The sequence below is a fragment of the Ursus arctos genome, unplaced genomic scaffold (genome assembly GCF_023065955.2).
Source record: "Ursus arctos isolate Adak ecotype North America unplaced genomic scaffold, UrsArc2.0 scaffold_32, whole genome shotgun sequence".
Taxonomy (NCBI): Eukaryota; Metazoa; Chordata; class Mammalia; order Carnivora; family Ursidae; genus Ursus; species Ursus arctos.
Window position 1 is genome coordinate 26,988,963 of NW_026623008.1, and position 19,323 is coordinate 27,008,285.

The following is a 19,323-nucleotide window of genomic DNA, read 5'->3' on the forward strand; positions in this document are numbered from 1 at the left end:
CTTAAGTCCTTGTGTTGTGTTCTCTAGAACAGGTACAGAACATAGTAGTTAGTGAGGTTTGGGTGTACAAAATGAGGTGGTTCGTAGCTCCTTATCTAGCGTATCTTGGTAAACATTAGCAGTTGTTATTGATAAATCAAAGTGCCAGGGAATCAATTTTCCTTTTCCTTTTTTTTTTTTTTTGTTAAGATTTTATTTATTTGACCGGGGCCGGGGGGGTGCTGCTGAGCAGGGAGCCGGATATGGGACTCCATCCCAGAACCCTGGGATTATGGCCTGAGCAGAAGGCAGATGCTTAACTGACTAAGCCACCCAGGCGCCCCGGGAATCGGTTTTCAGTAGATAACGTTCCTAGCAAGAAAGCCAGTTTTTGTCTAGGGCTGTCTTTTCTGGTAGGCAGGTGCATTCAAAGACTGAACTCTTGAGTTAGAAGGATGTTCGATGAATGTATTCTAGATATAGAGCAGGAGGAGCTTGTGATGCTCTTTTTTTTTTTTTTTTTTTTTAAACTCCCAAGTAAGCTCTACACCCAACATGGGGCTTGAACTTATAACCCTGAGGGAAATCAAGAATCACCACGCTCTACTGACTTGAGCCAGCCAGGCGCCCCAGGAGCTAGATGTTCTTCAGTAGTAAGCCCTTCACATCAGCCTAGCTGAATGGCCCTAGTTGAGGGAATGATGTATCCTAGCCCTTCAGGATAGTCCCAGTTTAAAATCTTTTTCACCATTGTCAGCCTAAATATCCTGTAAACTTTATCTTGCTAGAGACAGATATATCCCCACCCCAGCTGGTCTTGGCCAGAAGCAAGGCAGAAACTTTTTGTTGGTGGTGGTGGTGGGCAGCAAAGCAAGATTTATTGAGTGATAGTGAGGCGTTAGTACAAAGCTCCCAAAGAGGAAGGGGACCGAGAGGGTTGCCCAAGGCAGAAACTTTCATTGGGTTATTTACTGACTCTCAGGTTTGAACTCTGTGGTCCCATACTTTTAGGTTTCTTTAGATGACTGTTATGGGTCATTAAATCATAGCTTTCTCTTTCTTTGAACTTCAGGAAGATGCAAATTCTTATGCTTCAATTTCCCGCTTTCAGTATTTATTCATGACTAAAACTTGTGTGTTTATAAACGTATGTCTCATATGTTTTATGCATTTCAATATTTCAGGGTATCATAGGGTATTTACATTTTATTTTATTAAAGATTTTATTTTATTTATTTGACTGAGAGCCATACAGCACAAGGGGGGGAGGTTGGAGGCAGAGGAGCAGGCTCCCTGCTGAGCAGGGAGCCCTGTGCGGGGAGGGGGGGACTTGATCCCAGAACCCTGGGATCATGCCCTAAGCCGAAAACAGATGCCCAACTGACTGAGCCACCCAGATGTCCCGGTATTTATATTTTAAACTAGGGACTTAAGTAAAAGAATTCTAATAATAGCTTTACGCTAATAAGATTCTTTTTCTTTTTAAAGATTTTATTTATTTATTTGACAGAGATAGAGACAGCCAGCGAGAGAGGGAACACAAGCAGGGGGAGTGGGAGAGGAAGAAGCAGGCTCATAGTGGAGGAGCCTGATGTGGGGCTCGATCCCAGAACGCCGGGATCACGCCCTGAGCTGAAGGCAGACGCTTAACGACTGCACCACTCAGGCGCCCCAACGCTAATAAGATTCTTGCATTTCTTTTTGGAGGACTGGTTTTGGGGGAGATTTCCATAGGTGATTGTTCTTATTTATTGTTTTGACATTAATTTTCTGTTCGTTTCCACTTAGAGGGTGATATTTCCTGTCCTGAAATTGTCTAGGTGTTTAGAGCTTACTTGGGTCCTGTAACCCAAATTAAACATTAAAATAAGTGTTGTTCCTTAGTAACGCTCTTGCTTTCTTGAATTAAAACTTGGCTTTTCTGTCATGAGTCCTTGGAGTAAGAATTAGTAATGAAAGCTTCATGATGTTAATACATTCTAATAACCTAGGAAAATATGCGTCATTGCTGCAGGGAAGCTGCTGGCGCTAGAAGAGCCTGGTGTTTATCAAGAGAATGGCTCGTACTTTGGTCTTAAGTTGGTTGTAATGTGTACATTGAAATGAGAGTTCAACAACATGTGAAATGTTGTGAATACGCTCTTTAAAGTACGTGAGATCTCTTGAAGAAATTGAATATTCTGTGAGATACGTTGATATGGGAATGAGAAAAGGAAAAAAAAAAGTGTAGTCTGCTCAGCAAAGCCCTCTAGAGACGTTCAGCTGCAGCAGGGGAGCCATTGAAGCAGTTTAGACGCAGATATCCGGAGATCAAACTATTCATCATAGGCGTTAGTCCCCCGCCCAACTCCATTTCTGTTATCTTCCACGGGTTAGAAAGCTTTAAAGGACTTAGGTATGACTAACATAATATAATAAAAAATCATTAAAAAAAAAAAGGACTTAGGTTTGAATTGATCTCACATGTCAGGAAGGCTTTGGGTCTGCTTGATGTTACCATTTTGTTTTCAGGTTGTAGTATGTTTGCCTTTTTTTGTTTGCTTGACTAGTAAATCCTTTTTCTATAAAGATGAAGTCTAAGAAGACCTTTTAAAATATGAACCAAAAATAAAATAAAATACGAACCGAATATTTTTGGACTGAAGGATAGTTGTGTGGTTAATATGTGGTTTGGTTATTTGGTGCTAAGGTTGGAACCCCAGCGTGGCCTTTTCAGTTTGTAGTTGGTGCTACTTAGTTTTAGGAACCCAATCTCCTGACGTACAGCCTCTCAGTAGGCTTCCTGCAGGGTTCTAGCCCTGGGGTAAATACGCCCATAAATGTTTATTCTGGTGAATTCAGCAGATACCTAACAGTTGCTAAGATAATGCTGGCATAATCACTAGGGACAAGGAGAAGAGACTTCATCTGGGGTGAGAAGGGAAAGGGAATAATTTAATTCTTCCTTATCTTTGAGAGTTTTTGATTTAGAGAAGTTCACTTTGGCTTTGCCAGTATTATTTCTTTCTTTGGAGTTGAAAAATAAGATGTGTTTTTAATGATATAAAAGCCATATAATTATGTATCTTAAGACCTTCATTTTTGTAAAATGCATCTGTTCTCCCAAGGCCGGATGATCTGCTTAGTAATTAGAGGAATGGTTCTGGTGGAGAAGGCTTGGGCTTTGAAAAAGCTAATGGCTCTGGGAAGTGCTCTCAAGTGGCTCCGCGGGAACAGTTTGAAAACCCTTGCTCCAAGTGACAGAATCTGATCTGAAGTGATTCCAAAAGGCTGTTTGAAATTCTTCTCTTGGGTTTTAAATTAAAGGTAGGAGGAAAAAAGAACTAGAGCAATAGTTGTATAAATACAAGATGGAGAAGGAGGATATCTTGGAGCTGCAGAAGGGTGTGTGAGAAAAGACATCTGGGTTTAGTGACTTGAGACTCACTCCAACGTGTGCATGGAATGGCTTTCCAGAAAGAGAAATTTTTGGATGCAGTAATATTCTGTATTAGACCATGTTTGTAGCATGACTCTAAGTTCTGAGTATCCCAACAAAGAAAGACAAACGAATTGATTCAGGGGCAAACAAGGTAATAATGTGTATATGATACCACATTGTCTGAAGAATGTCGGAGAGTTGAGACTGTTTGGATCCTACCAGACCCTTAACTATAGGAATTGAGGAATCAGGTCCTATATTTCTGCATCCGTAACATGCCAGGCACTTAATAGTAACTATTGATTGCTACTTGTTCCGCTGGTGGATTCTTTTATAATGCTGGTGTAGGAGCATAACTACCTTACCTTAATTGTGAGAAGTTTTTACCCAAATTGTGTTTGATGGAACATGTTCTTACCTGAAGCACACTTCATAGTCGCGAGCCCTCCTATTATGCCACAGTTCTTCTGTAGGGGCTGGACTTTTTTATAATCTAAATGAAACAGCCTCCCCAGGAAGGGTGGGCTTTGTTGAAGAAGCAAAACTTCTTTTTGGGGGAAATTCTGGTTTGAACAGAAATCAAATGCTAGGTACTCGGAACATGTAAAAAGGTGCCAAATTGATTTCCAAGGTGGTATTTGTCTTTCTCACCTCCCAATATATTTGTGGAACATGGACATGGAAGAAATGGTAGAAAGAGGAAAAGGTGTGTGTAATCACAGTGATGGCTAAGAGTCTTCAAAAAAGAGAATTGAGAGTTGTTTTGAATGGACTTGCTTATTTGACCAAATGGCTTTACATATGGTTGTCCCTACCTTATACTAAGAAGTATATGTATGTATATCAAGAGAAAAAAATTAATGCCTTTCGAACACTTCCTTTCCCTTTTTCTTCATGTAACTTGCTCTTTGTTAGTCTTCAGGTGACAGCCTAAATGCCACCTCTTGACCATCTTATCTAAGTAAGTCACTACTACATTGTATAAATTTGTTAACATTACATGGTCTTTGTCTTCTGGTACCTACCAGAATTTGTAATTACGTTTTTGTTTGGTTGCTTATTTGTTGTCTCTCAGCACCTATAGACTATGAGCTCCATGAAGGCAAGGATCAAATCTGGTTTAAATTTTTTTTTTTTTAAGGAGGGGGGGTGGGGCAGAGGGGGAGAGAATCTTAAGTAGGCTCCACACCTAGTCCCGTCAGTCTCACAGTTGTGAGATCATGGCCTGAGCTGAAATCATGACTGACGCTTAACTGACTCAGCCACCCAGTCACCCCAAATCCTCTTTAATTTTAAGTGTTTATCCACTAGCTAGCATCTTCTTGAGTGAGTTAAATGATTTATTGATTTATTTCCATCTGTGGTTTTGTATCATCGAAAGTTATTCTGCTTACTTCTCAGGGTATGATGATGTTTTTGTTTTTTTTTAAAGATTTTATTTATTTATTTAACAGAGATAGAGACAGCCAGCGAGAGAGAGAGAACACAAGCAGGGGGAGTGGGAGAGGAAGAAGCAGGCTCATAGCGGAGGAGCCCGATGTGGGGCTCGATCCCACAACGCCGGGATCACGCCCTGAGCCGAAGGCAGACGCTTAACGACTGCGCCACCCAGGCGCCCCTATAATGATGTTTTTAAAATTAGTTTCAGTTCACATTTAAAACGTTCAAGGAGTAGGAATAAGGGTGGTATTACAGTATCGTGACTCTTAAGCATACTGGTCAGTTCTAGTAAGTTTAATATACTTAGAAATGTTAAGTTTGTCTCTGTATTTAGGTGACAACGTTTTCTTCCTCTTAATGAAAATTAGCTTTTTTTAAAAAAGATTTTATTTATTCATTTGAGAGAGGGAGCCACAAGCATAGGGGAGAAACAGAGGCCAAGGGAGAGGGGGAAGCAGACTCCCCACCAAGCAGGGAGCCCAACGTGGGGCTCGATCCCAGGACCTGGAGACCATGACCTGAGCTGAAGGCAGATGCTTAACCATTTGAGCCACCCAGGTGCCCCTGAAAATTAGCTTCTTAATTTTCCAATTTCTGGGGGTTGACACTAACTTGCCACGTTTCCTCCCCCTTTTTCTTTTTAAAATCTGATATTGTCGGGGCACCTGGGTGGCACAACGGTTAAGCGCCTGCCTTCGGCTCAGGGCGTGATCCTGGCGTTATGGGATCGAGCCCCACGTCGGGCTCCTCCTCTATGAGCCTGCTTCTTCCTCTCCCACTCCCCCTGCCCGTGTTCCCTCTCTCGCTGGCTGTCTCTATCTCTGTCGAATAAATAAATGAAATCTTTAAAAAAATAAATAAATAAAATCTGATATTGTCCACCTGTTGTGTGAATGATCTAAAAGGGTTTTCCATTCTGGCTCAAGCTAAAATTGAAGATTGGGCAGAGATGTTATGAGGCAGACAAAGATAGCCCTAAACATGTGACAGAAAACAGCCATTCAGCAAAACTTAACCCAGAAACCCCAAAACATGCTGAAGGCCAAGCAGAAAAACAAAATGCATTTTCCATACTCAGTTTTTATAAATTGCTCAGTTACACCCCCACCTCCTATCCCTGAATAACTTAGTCCTCTATCCTGGCTTTGCGTAATGACGCTACTGCCAAAAATCGGCTTCAAATGGAAATCTCTTTGACCTTGCTGAAGCACACACAGTTCAGTGCCCTTGGCAGGGTCTAGCCTCTAGGTCTCGGCATCCTCCTTTAGCAATGTTCTGCTCATTACCCTTTGTCTCTGGCTTCCTGGCAGTTTCTCCTCCTCTAAATCAGGTCTCTCTTTCGTGGTTGTGGTTATTTCCCCTATGGAGCACCCTAGAGAAGGACCCGGTGGCTACTTTTTTGTGTGGCCAGGCGAACCTCTGAGGTGATGGCTTTTGAGCTGAGAACAAAATCCAAGAGGTAGGGGAGGGTGAAGTGTTGGCTGATTATCATTTTCCCTTCCCAAGCCAGGGGCAGCACCATAAAAGACTCTTCAGCAAAGCGGTGAGGCAGCGATGTGTGGTGGAATAAGCTCTGGAATTTTGGCCTGGTTTGCCTGTTAACTAGCTTTGTGGGTTTTGACAGATCCCTTGTTCTTCCTGGTCTTTGATAGACACGTGCTATAGCACTTCAACTTCTTGCTGCTTGGAAGACGCCCAAAGTTGTAGGGTATAAAGGAGAATAAATGAGTTGGCTTGATGTAGCGTACCTTGCAGACCAAACCCAGCAAACTTGTCAGGGCAACTCTGAGGCTCTCTATTCATTCCTGCAGGGGAGGAAAGAAAAGGAAAAAGACAATTTTGTTTTTTCGTGGGAAACCTGAAAAAAGGTTGTCCCTTGATGCTAAAGAAGAGCTAAAGGACAGAGACAGTTCTTCGCTTTATAAATTACCTTAGTACTGTGTTTATGGATTGCTGTCCTGTATTTTACAGGACGTAGTATGTGCCACCGCGTATTTGATAATACATTTTGTTTAGGGATTTATTTATTTGAGAGAGAAGGTGGGTGGGTGTGGGGCAGGGGGAGAGGGAGAGGGAGAGGGAATCTCGAGCAGACTCTCCGCTGAACGCAGAGCCTGGGACCCTGAGATCGTGACCTGAGCGGAAATCAAGGGTCGGATGCTCAGCCCCCAGGTGCCCCATCCACATCTTTGTTATCCATCTGTCGATGGACACTTGGGTTACCTTCGTATGATGGCTGTTGTAAATGCTGCAGTAAACATAGGGGTACATACATCTTTTTTGAATTAGTGTTTTCATATTCTTTGGGTAAATACCCAGTATTGGAATTACTGGATCATATGGTAATTCTATTTTTAATTTTTTGAGGAACATCCATGCTGTTTTCCACAGTGGCTGCACCAGCTTGCATTCCCACCAACAGTGCACAAGGGTTCCTTTTTCTTCACATCCTCACCAGCCCTTGTTGTTTCTGGTGTTTTTTATTTTAGCTGTTCTGACAGGTGTGAGGTGGTACCTCACTGTGGTTTTTGATTTGCATTTCCCTGATGATGAGTGATGGTGAACATCTTTTCCTGTGTCTGTTAGCCACCTGGATGTCTTTGGAGAAATGTCTGTTCGTGTCTTCTGCTCATTTTTTTAATGGTTCTGTTTGTGTGTTGAGTTGTATGAGTTCTTTATATATTTTGGATACTAACTTCTTATCACATATTATTTGCAAATATCTTCTCCCATTCAGTAGGTTGTCTTTTTGTTCTGTTGGTTGTTTCCTTCAATGTGCAGAAACTTTTTTGTTTTTATGAAGTCCCAGTAGTTTATTTTTGCTTTTGTTTCCCTCACCTCAGGAGGCCTATCTAGAAAAATGTTCCTATAGCCAACATCAAAGAAATTACTACTGTCTTTGCTCTCTCCTAGGATTTTCATGGTTTCAGGTCTCACATTTAGGTCCTTAATCCGTTTTGAGTTTATTTTTGTGTGTGGTGTAAGAAAGTCATCCAGTTTCATTCTTTTGCCTGTAGCCGTCCAGTTTTCCCAGCCCCGTTTGTTGTTCTGTCACACTTTTTTTAACCTTTTTCTTGGAATTAAATATTAATAGGATTTGCCTCATGACTTTAAGGCCCAAGCAGTAGAAAATGGTCAGATGTTGCCATATACTCAGTAACCAAGATACCATTGCATAGAGTTTCCTTTCTTAGAATTGGGAAACCTGTCCCAGGTCTCAATACTTTTTCTTTTTTTTTAAGATTTTATTTATTTATTCGACAGAGAGAGAGACAGCCAGTGAGAGAGGGAGCACAAGCAGGGGCAGTGGGAGAGGAAGAAGCAGGCTCCCAGGGGAGGAGCCTGATGTGGGGCTCGATCCCATAACGCCAGGATCACGCCCTGAGCCGAAGGCAGACGCTCAACCGCTGTGCCACCCAGGCGCCCCAGGTCTCAATACTTTTAACAGCTGACTTAGTCTGAAAAAATTGCTTATTGAAAAAAGACTGTATGCACCAAATCATTGGTAGCTCCCCTCACTTTTATCAGTGTTTTGTTGTGTTCCCAAATCAGGGCTACAGGTCAGATTTTCCATTTGCTACTGTGGCTTGGACTGTTTGGGACTGTACTGCTTAGCAATCCCTCCTTTAAAAAAATTTTTTTTTTTTTTTAAATAAAGTAAGCTCCATACCCAACATGGGACTCAAACTCAGAACCCTGAGATCATGAGTTGTGTGTTCTACGAACTGAGCCAGCCAGGTGCCCCTAAAAACTTTTTTTTTTTTTTAATTGAAGTATGATTAACATAGAAATCCCTCTTGGTAAAAGGGCAAGTGTTTTTAATCAGTCATTTTATCTGTGTGTGTTTTTGTTGTTGTTTCTAAGTCTCCAGAGAAGTTCAAGTTTGCAAAGGTATTCCCTCATTGTTTGACTCTGTTTTCTTACTTTAGGTGTAATTGAAAAGTGACCTTCTCTTCAGAGATGTCAAAAACAAACAAATCCAAGTCTGGATCTCGCTCTTCTCGCTCAAGATCTGCATCGAGATCTCGTTCTCGTTCATTTTCGAAGTCTCGGTCCCGAAGTCGATCTGTGTCTCGTTCGAGGAAGCGCAGGCTGAGGTAAGGGGACGTGATTGTGTATCAGGATAACCATGCCATTGGTCATTGTGGGTCTCTGAAGATCTTTTGCTAGACTCTTTTCTGTGAGGGTCAGTTAGAGTGGGTTAGCTTAAGGTGGAGGGTTGGGCTGCAAGATATTACAGGTCTCTTGAAGCGCTGTGAATCCAAATCACCTTTGATTGCAATGCTGTTTGCCTAATTCCTTTTCTCCTCTGCCAGCGTGTACTGTTTCTCATCTACTTTGGAAGAAAGAGCATTTTGTTTTTATCTGAGCTGCTTGCTTCAATGAAATCTCTACACCTGGTTGTTTTTTCCTGGAGTATTTTTGGAGGCTTTGGACCAAAGTGTGTATGCATCATCGGCAAAGAAAGGATAGCTGAGAGGATTAATAGTATGACCGACATTGGGAGGGAAGAAGCCTTATTAACTCTAAGCGAATTAAACCTTAAAAACTTCACGGGAATCGTGTGTGTCCACCTGATGTGCCGCTTGCTAACAAGCTGTGTCTGTCTAGTAAAACACAGCAGAGCCATCCAGAAATCGCTCTTGCAGACATCACTGTGCCTAAGTGTACAAATAATTCTTTTGAGTTTGTTGCCAGTATTCTTTAATTCAGCCAGTATTCACATCTTTAGGTAGATTTGCCTATTTCAGTTATGCCTTAGACTAGGATGCTAACCCTCCAGCGCCTCTCCTTTTTTGATGTGTTGGGAGTTGGGTTTTTCACTCTTTAAAACTGTTTTAATTTTCTTTTGTGAGTAGACGAGAACCTTTTAGTATATACAGGTTTCTACATGTGAATGTCGGTGTATTTAACTACCAAAGGGGGATAATGTGAACAGTTTTGTTCTTTTTGTCAGAGTTGCACCAGGCAAGGAGATAATTTCTCAGTCTCACCACTTGGAACCCGTCCCCCCATGCTCTTTATTTCACATGAATTTCTAGAATTCTTTTGTTAAATGAGCTGATAATGAAATTTAAAATAAACCTCAGGAAAAGTAATGATTAAGCTGCATTCTTTATTCCCATAGTCCTGTAGTATTCCTAAAATGTCTTAAAGAGATGGTTGGTGGGATTCTTTTTTTCCCCTCCCAACAATAACAAGTTAATTCTTCACTTGATCTTAGCCAAAAGGCCAAGAAGCGATGAGAACAAGTTAATTCTTAAGTGGAATCTGTAAGAGACCTGCCTGAAAATTAATTTCAAACTAGAGGGTGAATAAAAAGTTGGCGTCCATAAATACCGAGAATTCTGATACAGAGTGGAATATAGTGAATCTCTCCCTCAAGCAAAAGAAACAGTAGATAATTTTATTTTTATTTTTAAAGATAACATTACAGCTTAAGGGTAATGAGTCCTAGCCTTTCTTCTCCTCTTTGTGTTTTGGGCATGCATTTTTATACCAAACTTAGTTCAAGCCATAGGCTAGAGATTGTTGCCCAATTGTGTGAGAGTCCATATAAGTAAAATTCTATCCCACTTTTCATCTCTGAAAAAAAGAAGAGGGAAACTCACTAAATATATTTCTGTCTACCTTAGGAAGTTGCTATCAAGATATGGGATTGAGCAGCGACTTCTAGTAACTCCTGCCTTGGCCCAGAGTCTTTGGATTTGGGCCATTTAAATTTCATTTAGCTCAGTTGGTTCTGAAAGGTAACACTTTAAAACCTAATCGAGTAAATGGAAAATTAAGTAATTGGCTCAAAAACAAGAGGCTATACAACCAAAGCTGAGTGACAGAATCGAACTGACAACCGATGTGAGAAATGCTAACCAGCTCTGAAGTATCTGTGATAACTGGGATTCTGGGCAGATCTGTTTAGACAGATCTCTTCTCCTTACTCTACAGATTATTTGGCATGGTCATTGACTTGGCCAATGAGAGAAAAATATCTTGGGCAATATGTGCTGGGGTAGGTCTAGAGCCACGCTATGTGCTGTCTTATACTGAGAAGATTGTTATTTTGGAGGAATTTCTCCACTGGAAAACATGTTTTTATACTCGATTCTAGTCTGAAATCTCTGTTTTTTTAGAAACAGATAAATTTGCCGCTGGATGTTCAGTTTTTATTTCTGGCTTATCTATTCCATGATTTTTTTTCTTTTGTTTTCCCTCTCCTACAAGGAAAGTATACTATCCAGAGAGTTTGAGAAACCATGCCTTTAAATTAACTTAACTGCTGAATTCTACAGAATTGGAGAAAATTGATTGTTTCCTTGTATTTCACAGACTGTATCCTTTTAAGTGACTTCTCGTAAATAACTTCTTTGCAATCTGCAGCGACTCATGTTCCTGCATCTGTGCAGTGACTGCGGGTTTTGGATGCAGTATGCCACAGGGCCCTCACTAGTAATTGGTGACAGAAGCAGCAGTAGCCTCTGAGGATGGGAACATGAATTAAACCCTCCTTAGTGCTGGTGGTGCATCACCTCCCTCAAGTGTAGCCATTTAATCGGGTCATGTTCAGTTTCATAGCCTGCAGCTGCCTCTTCCTTCTTTTCTTATATTGTTACTGTTTTCGAATGAAAAGTATGGAAGGTAAGTTTTTGTTTTTGTTTTTTAATTGTACTTACATAGCAACTGTTAACAAGCAGCAATATGATGCATTTTTGCCCGTCGCTGTTGTTCTTGGGGTAGATAAAGAGTCTGAACACCAGGGGTAATAAGGATTGGAAGACCAGTCCCACTTTATCGTCTTTAGATTAAATAAAATGTAAGTTTCTTTTTAAAAACACCATTTGTTTAGTTAAGACCTGTCACATTTGGTAAGTGGAGTTATTTATAAAACAAGCAAACAAAATGTATCAGTTCCTAGTTAAGTCTAATATGAAAGGTTCTATTGATTAACCAAAGGGGTTTCTTTCCTACTATATGAAGAAAGTATTTTTGGACTTTCCTAATAATTTTACATATTTTTATGTAACTATTTAGGAGTAGTGGTTAATGTGAATGATCTGTATCTTAGTTGACAAGGCACATCAGGTATCCAAGGACCCCAGTGGATGGATTTTTACACCAACAGATAACAGTTTTTGGCTTTTTGGTGGAAACAAAGCTCCCTGTCCTTGACAAGCCTAGCATTCATAAACATGTAATTTTTACAAAGTTAGGTCACTGTTGAATCCCTGTAGTTCTGGAAATGTGCCTTTGCTCAGTTAGAGTTCCATACTGTTGAATGAAGAAGAACACGACACTAGGCTTTAGGTTGGCACGAAAGAAATCTGGGTGATAATGAAGGAAGAGGGCTGATTTTGTAGTTTTCTTTGGGTAATCCGTGTACTTGGGTGTCTCATGATCAGATGGTGCCCTCTTGTGGCACCCAGGTAGGATCTTGTAGTTAAGCAACAGAAACTTGACCTGAGTAGTGAGACCCTTTCCAGGTCCTCAGTAAAAACCCATTATTTATATTTGCTGACCTGATTTCAGTGAATTCTTTTAAGCTTTGGCGATTGCATTCTCCAAGTTCCTATTTAAGTGTTCTTTGCTTGGGACTGTGTATTTACAGTCCCAGGTCCTGGTGGAATCTAAGAAAGTAGCCCTGCACAGATAGAGGGGGCTGAATGGGATGAGGAGTAGAATGTTCTACCAGTGTAGGGGCCAAAGGACCTGCATAGTCTGTACCTGAGTCTGAACCCGAGCTTGTATTCTTCTGACTTCCAATGACGCAGGGACTTGTAAAATCCCCTGTGAAACCCTAAGCAGTTTGTGTACTTTAATTAAAATGGTTTCGTTTAGTTTACTACATTAAGAACATTTGATATTCTTTTAGTCACTGTAGAAATTACGTTTCTGTTTAAAATGTGCTGCAGTATTAGTGAAGCAATCTCAGTGGATCATTTGTGAAAGTGATTCTTACCTATATATTTGGAGTTAACATGGGTCAGCATTAGGATTAAATATTTTAAGTTTGTTTCTTTGAGAATAAAACTGAAAATAAAATACCTAGAACAAGATTTCAAACTGTTACCTCTTTGTTGGCAGGTATTTCTTGAATAAAAAGGCTTGTGTCAAAAATTCAAATATTTCCCCCATCCCCCTTTTCAGTTCTAGGTCTCGTTCCAGATCATATTCTCCAGCTCATAACAGAGAGAGAAATCACCCAAGAGTATATCAGAACCGGGATTTCCGAGGTCACAACAGAGGCTATAGAAGGCCCTATTATTTCCGAGGGCGCAACAGAGGCTTTTATCCGTGGGGCCAGTATAACCGAGGTGGCTATGGAAACTACCGCTCAAATTGGCAGAATTACCGGCAAGCATACAGTCCTCGTCGGGGCCGCTCCCGATCCCGGTCCCCAAAGAGAAGGTCCCCTTCACCAAGATCCAGGAGCCATTCTAGAAACTCCGATAAGTCTTCCTCTGACAGGTCAAGGCGCTCCTCGTCCTCTCGTTCTTCCTCCAACCACAGCCGAGTGGAATCTTCTAAGCGCAAGTCTGCAAAGGAGAAAAAGTCCTCTTCCAAGGATAGCCGGCCATCTCAGGCCACCGGGGATAACCAAGGAGACGAGGCCAAGGAACAGACGTTTTCTGGAGGCACCTCTCAAGATACAAAAGCGTCTGATAGCTCGAAACCATGGCCAGATGCCACCACATACAGTGCTGGTTCTACATCACGGGCCTCCGCAGTTTCTGAGTTGAGCCCCCGGGAGCGAAGCCCTGCTCTCAAAAGCCCACTCCAGTCTGTGGTGGTGAGGCGGCGCTCACCCCGTCCTAGCCCTGTGCCAAAACCTAGCCCTCCACTTTCCAACACATCCCAGATGGGCTCAACTCTGCAGAGTGGTGCTGGGTACCAGGCTGGGACACACCAGGGTCCATTCGATCATGGCTCTGGGTCCTTGAGTCCATCCAAAAAGAGCCCTGTCGGTAAGAGTCCTCCGGCCACTGGCTCCACATATGGCTCGTCTCAGAAGGAGGAGGCTGCTGCTTCAGGAGGAGCGGCCTATACAAAGAGGCAAGTATCTCGTTTCCTCTCCCCGGTTGTATTTTTATCTCACCAGCAGGCAGTTTAATTGTAATGTGATCTCAGAGCTCTGATTAATGGTAATACGGTAATCCCTGTTTCCTAAACTTTGCGTTAGCAAACTTGAAAAGCACCACCCAAGGAAACCTTTAGCTTAACTCTAGCTTTCCTACCTTCCTGAATTTGTATTGCAGCATAAAGTTGCTTTAGACTGCTCTTCAGTGATGTTTTCACATTTAAAATTTGCCTTGGATTCTACCAATGTAAGCCAGAGAACAGTAGAGATTTGTGGGTCAGCTATCAAAAAAATATGGTCTTTGCCAAAATGAATGGCCATTGGAGCTGTTAGACCCCGTAGGACCCACCATCTACTCTGATCGATCTGCATCATCCCATCATGGTGAAGAGCTACACCTCGTACCCTCACACCCTCCAGTGGAGGAGACTGGGCAGAGTGGGAAAGCCCGAGGCTTAGTCCAGGAAGCCCTTGTTTTAAAATCACAAGGTGGGTGTGTGTCCCAGTAGAAGCCACCCTGGCTGCTTGTTAGGAGAGGACGTGACCATGCTTCTGTCTTTCTGCTCTGGGGGACATGGTGAGTTGGAACCTGAATCTTTGTTTGTGTGGTTGGATGCATTGGGATGGCAGAGACGTAACAGAGAAGTTGTATTGGGGCCAGGTTGTCAAGAGGGACTTACTGGGCAGGTGGTTCCACCCCCCCCCCCCATCTCCCCCTTTCTTATTAGCATATTCTTTGATGCCCTGCTGTCCTTTGATTCTTCTTTGCAATAGTAATGCCAGTATAACTTGATTAGACTTTCTTCATTAATGGTACAAATGATATATTCAGCCTCTGTACTTTCCAGCCTTCTGTGACTCTGCTTTAAAGTCTAAGTTAGGTTCCTTGCCAGGACTGGGAGTCTCATTAGGAGACTCGGGCATGAGCTCTGCTTTTCCATAAGAACGAGTAGGATGGTTTCTGCCCCCTTCCCCCAATTAACTTGTATTTTGTTTTTATTTGTGTTCACAGTATATTTCATATTTAGATCTTCTAGGTGACTTGAAGCAAACACGAAGTCTCTTTTGAGACTTGTATTTCCAAATGTGAGTTGTATAAAAGCAAAACAGTCCAAGGTTGAACATTCTATGTTAACTTTGCTGAAAGCAGATTTTAAGTGACTGAGTGAAGGTTGGATAAGACCTTAATTTTTTTTTTCCTAGACCACTTACAGGTAAGTAGGTTTTTGTTTTTTAGTATCCTAAAAATTACCTTTGCTGTTTTCTTTTTGGTTGCTCTTGTAAGACACAACTCCGTGGACCATGTATTTTTCTCTTAAATGGCACCCAAGTTCATAGATCTGTGAAAGGCCACTTCTCAGAAATTACTAGAAAGTGACCAAGTAGAAAGTCCTTTGGTAACACTGGAATCCACAAGACATGTTTGTTCAAAGAATCAAAAACACAAGACCAGATGGTGCTGTTCTAGATCACGTTCTTAAAGGGCCTCTTTTGTGTCTCCCTTGTGTTTTTATAACTAGGTACCTAGATGAGCAGAAGACAGAGAATGGAAAAGATAAGGAACAGAAACAAACAAATACCGATAAAGAGAAAATGAAAGAGAAAGGGAGTTTCTCTGACACGGGCTTAGGTGATGCGAAAATGAAATCTGATCCGTTTGCTCCCAAAACTGATACTGAGAAGTCTTTTCGGGGTAGCCAGTCTCCCAAAAGGTATAAGCTTCGAGATGACTTTGAGAAGAAGATGGCTGACTTCCATAAGGAGGACATGGATGACCAAGATAAGGACAAAGCTAAGGGAAGGAAGGAATCGGAGTTTGATGATGAACCCAAATTTATGTCGAAAGCCCTAGCAGGTGCAAACAAAAACCAGGAGGAGGAGAAGTCAGGCAAGTGGGAGGGCCTGGTGTATGCACCTCCAGGGAAGGAAAAGCAGAGGAAAACAGAGGAGCTGGAGGAGGAATCTTTCTCAGAGAGATCCAAGAAGGAGGATCGGGGAGGGCCTAAGAGAACCGAAAGTGGGCACAGGGGGTTTGTGCCTGAAAAGAATTTCCGAGTGACCGCTTACAAAGCAGTCCAGGAGAAAAGCTCATCACCTCCCCCGAGAAAGACCTCTGAGAGCCGAGAGAAGCTAGGAGCCAAAGGAGACTTTTCCACAGGGAAGTCTTCCTTTTCCATTACTCGAGAGGCCCAGGTCAATGTCCGGATGGACTCTTTCGATGAGGACCTTGCAAGGTGAGCTGTAGTCCTTGAACCTCAGGGCTTTAGTGGTCTAAGGGGCATCTTCTAACCCCCCCTCCCAGAGGATATTCTGGAAGCAGGACAGGCCCCTCCTGTATTTCCCCTGCTGTCCAAGTTCAGTGCTGATACATCCACCTGTTTTCAGTGGAGCAGTGCGTGTCACTGAGCAGTTATATGTTGGGGGCAGTATCACGGGTGATAAAGCATCTTTCAGTCTTCAGTGACTGGCTTTCTAGGTCTTGGGTCCCCTCTCCTCTTGACCTCTATCCATTACCCCACCTCCTATCCCCCATCACCCCATATTTCCCTTAAACATGCTTAAGATGATTTGCCTGTGGAGCCGTCCAGAACCCATTTTTCCATTCTTAGCTAGGTCACCAAAGTCTGTTATTACAGACTTCTATCAAATAGTGTAGCAGTTTTAAAGTTGGGGCTGGGGAGAGGGGTGCATGGCGGAACTTGAGGGGAGTGGCGAGGCCCAGGCTGTTTTATACCTGGGCTAAAAACCACACCGCCAGTGGGAAGGCCACCTGAGCAGCTTTCCGGCCACATCCCACTTCACGGAGTGATCCTGGCTTCACGGAGTACCACGGAGTGATACTTTCCATTTGTTGTGTGCGTTAAAACCGCAGTGACTCCAAAAACAGTCATTGAGGTTCAGTACTTCACCCTGCCCATTTGTTCCTGTTAAGGACTCCTAGTGAGAAAAAGGGAGATTTTGAATGCCTTTTTCTATCTTTATGGTCCATTGAGGTTACTTTGAATGTGGGTGGGAAGCAAAAAGCAACTTTGTAGATCAATTTAAAACTCTTGGGGGAAAAGAGCATTGCTTTTTTAGCCTTTAAATGTTTTGACTTTCTGTATATCTTGTTACACTGGGCCTCCCTGTGTTTCTTTCCCAGACCCAGTGGCTTATTGGCTCAGGAACGCAAGCTTTGTCGGGATCTAGTCCATAGCAACAAAAAGGAACAGGAATTTCGTTCCATTTTCCAGCACATACAGTCAGCTCAGTCTCAGCGGAGCCCCTCTGAACTGTTTGCCCAGCATATAGTGACCATTGTTCACCATGTGAAAGGTGAGTGCAGACCCCAGCCTGCTGTGGGCTCCCTTTCTGTGTGCTTCGCTTCCTCCGCCACAAGCAGAAGGATGAGTGGGTGCATAAGGGAGCCTTTCGGGGCCCTTTATCTCATCAAAAGGGCCTTTGAAGCTAGGGACTGGCTTGAAGGAAATTCCTTCCAAGGAGGAGTTTCCATTTTTTAATTATAGAGTTGAAGATTTCGAAATGCTAGTAACCTGTGATCATGAGAATAGGTAAAATCCTTCACATAAGGTTTAAAATGCTTGAAGAAGGAAGTATAAAGAGTGGCTTTTCCAGCACCTCTTTTTTCCTGTCTAGCAGGTGGACGCCTCTAGAGGTCTCTCAGAGACCTTGTGGTGTGAATGTCTTCTCCACATTACTCTACCGTGTCCTGGGCAAACGGAGGTGGGCAGGTTGGGGAGTGGTAGAGAGAAATGATACAGCAGCTGGGTTGGGCCAGTTACAGGTTCTACCTGAAACTTAAACTCCAGTGGGAGTTGGTGCTGTGATTCACAGAGAAGTGAGCTCTGGGTTTCCTGGTATCCACATCCTGAGACAAGGGAGGCATGGTGGAAGTCCAGTGACCAGCACTGGATTGTGTCTCAGCCAGCTGTTTTTCCTTCCTCCTCTCAGCGCGTCTGTTATATGGATCTGACTACTTGAGTCACACCTCTGTGGCTGCAGGCTCATGCAGGAGAGTTGAATATTGGGTCTGCCTTTGGGAGCATAATGTGTTTTTCTTTGAATTCCCACAGAGCATCATTTTGGGTCCTCAGGAATGACATTGCATGAGCGCTTTACTAAATACCTAAAGAGAGGAACTGAGCAGGAGGCAGCTAAAAACAAGAAAAGCCCGGAGATACACAGGTGAGGACTTTGGCCTTGCACTGAGGTGGCCATAAAAGCTTGCGCATCAGATGATAAACCCATCTTGTTCTTGTCAACGTTAGGTGGGTGCCATAGCGGCAGAGTTTAGGGTAAACGTTCTCCAGACGCTTGGATGGCAGTGGGCGTTTGTAGTTTGAGTGGAAAGGACATGCCTTGATGACTACAGTTTCTCACTTTGGGCCTGAGGAAGACCAGCCTTTTGATATAGACGAATCCTTGTGTTCTTGGGAGCTGGCAGATGGTAACCTGAGAGTACTGTGAACTTTCTGCATGGGGAGTAAATGTTAAGTTTCTTTCCAAAACCGCTATGTGGAACGCGTGTGTTCCATGTAGCAGTTCTTTTGGAAGAATTTCCAGTGGGTGTGAGAGCTTGTAGGATTATGTCAAAGGGTTTAAAAGCCCAGCAGGTTTAAAGACTATCACATTCGGTTGTGGGAGCATTTCAGCAAATAGGGGCTATGTCTAGAAACCAACTTGGCTGTAGCTTTAATTTCTTACTAGTCCGCTCTGTGGCAGTAGGGAGGAGAACCGTGTTTCTGCCGCAGTCTGGGAGCTGGGGTCTTTGGGATGTGTGTATGTGCTAGGCAGTTTTCTCACCTAGACCTTATGTCACAGGTCAATAATGGGCCATTATATTCTTATTCCCAAGACAAATACTGCTCTTTGAGGTTAGCAGGGCATGGATAGTCTTGATGTGAACTTGAGATTATAGGCGTGGGTGTAGGTGAGTCTTTCTTCCTGGCTGTAACAGTACTGGGAAGGAATAAGAAGCTTCCTCAGTTTGAGAAGTTGGGATGTGTGTGTGACACACACACAGACACACCTGTGGGAGAGTATAAATATATAAGCAAAGAGTACAAGTAATACGTATATGTAAGTTATGAAACATAATTAGTAGGAACGTCTAGGATTCTATTACCCAACTGAGGAACTAAAATATTACCGATAGTATATTCACATTATGGGGATATTAAACAATTTTTCTGTTCTCAATTTTTAGGAGGATAGACATTTCTCCCAGTACATTCAGAAAACATGGTTTGGCTCATGATGAAATGAAAAGTCCACGGGAACCTGGCTACAAGGTGAACTGTTGCTTTGATCGTAATTCCAACAAAATGAGTGCGTTGGGCATGAACTTGACAGAAATGTGTTTGTTTAAATTACTCTCTACTTAAGTTTGTGTTTTTCTTTTAAGGATGGG

At 42.6% G+C, this 19,323-nt stretch overlaps 1 protein-coding gene across 6 annotated transcripts in view; it reads left to right on the plus strand.

The window, feature by feature from the left end:
* The window catches only part of THRAP3 (thyroid hormone receptor associated protein 3), a 68,810-nt gene that overhangs the window by 40,740 nt on the left and 8,747 nt on the right, over positions 1-19,323 (plus strand). For all 6 annotated transcript variants that reach the window (XM_044390530.3, XM_044390529.3, XM_026516664.4 and 3 more), the window contains 6 exons: positions 8,770-8,937; positions 12,983-13,888; positions 15,434-16,147; positions 17,056-17,228; positions 17,987-18,098; positions 19,120-19,204. In XM_044390530.3, coding sequence (XP_044246465.2) covers positions 8,801-8,937; positions 12,983-13,888; positions 15,434-16,147; positions 17,056-17,228; positions 17,987-18,098; positions 19,120-19,204 — 2,127 coding nt within the window. In that variant the 5' untranslated portion in view covers positions 8,770-8,800. The remainder of the gene's footprint in view (positions 1-8,769; positions 8,938-12,982; positions 13,889-15,433; positions 16,148-17,055; positions 17,229-17,986; positions 18,099-19,119; positions 19,205-19,323) is intronic.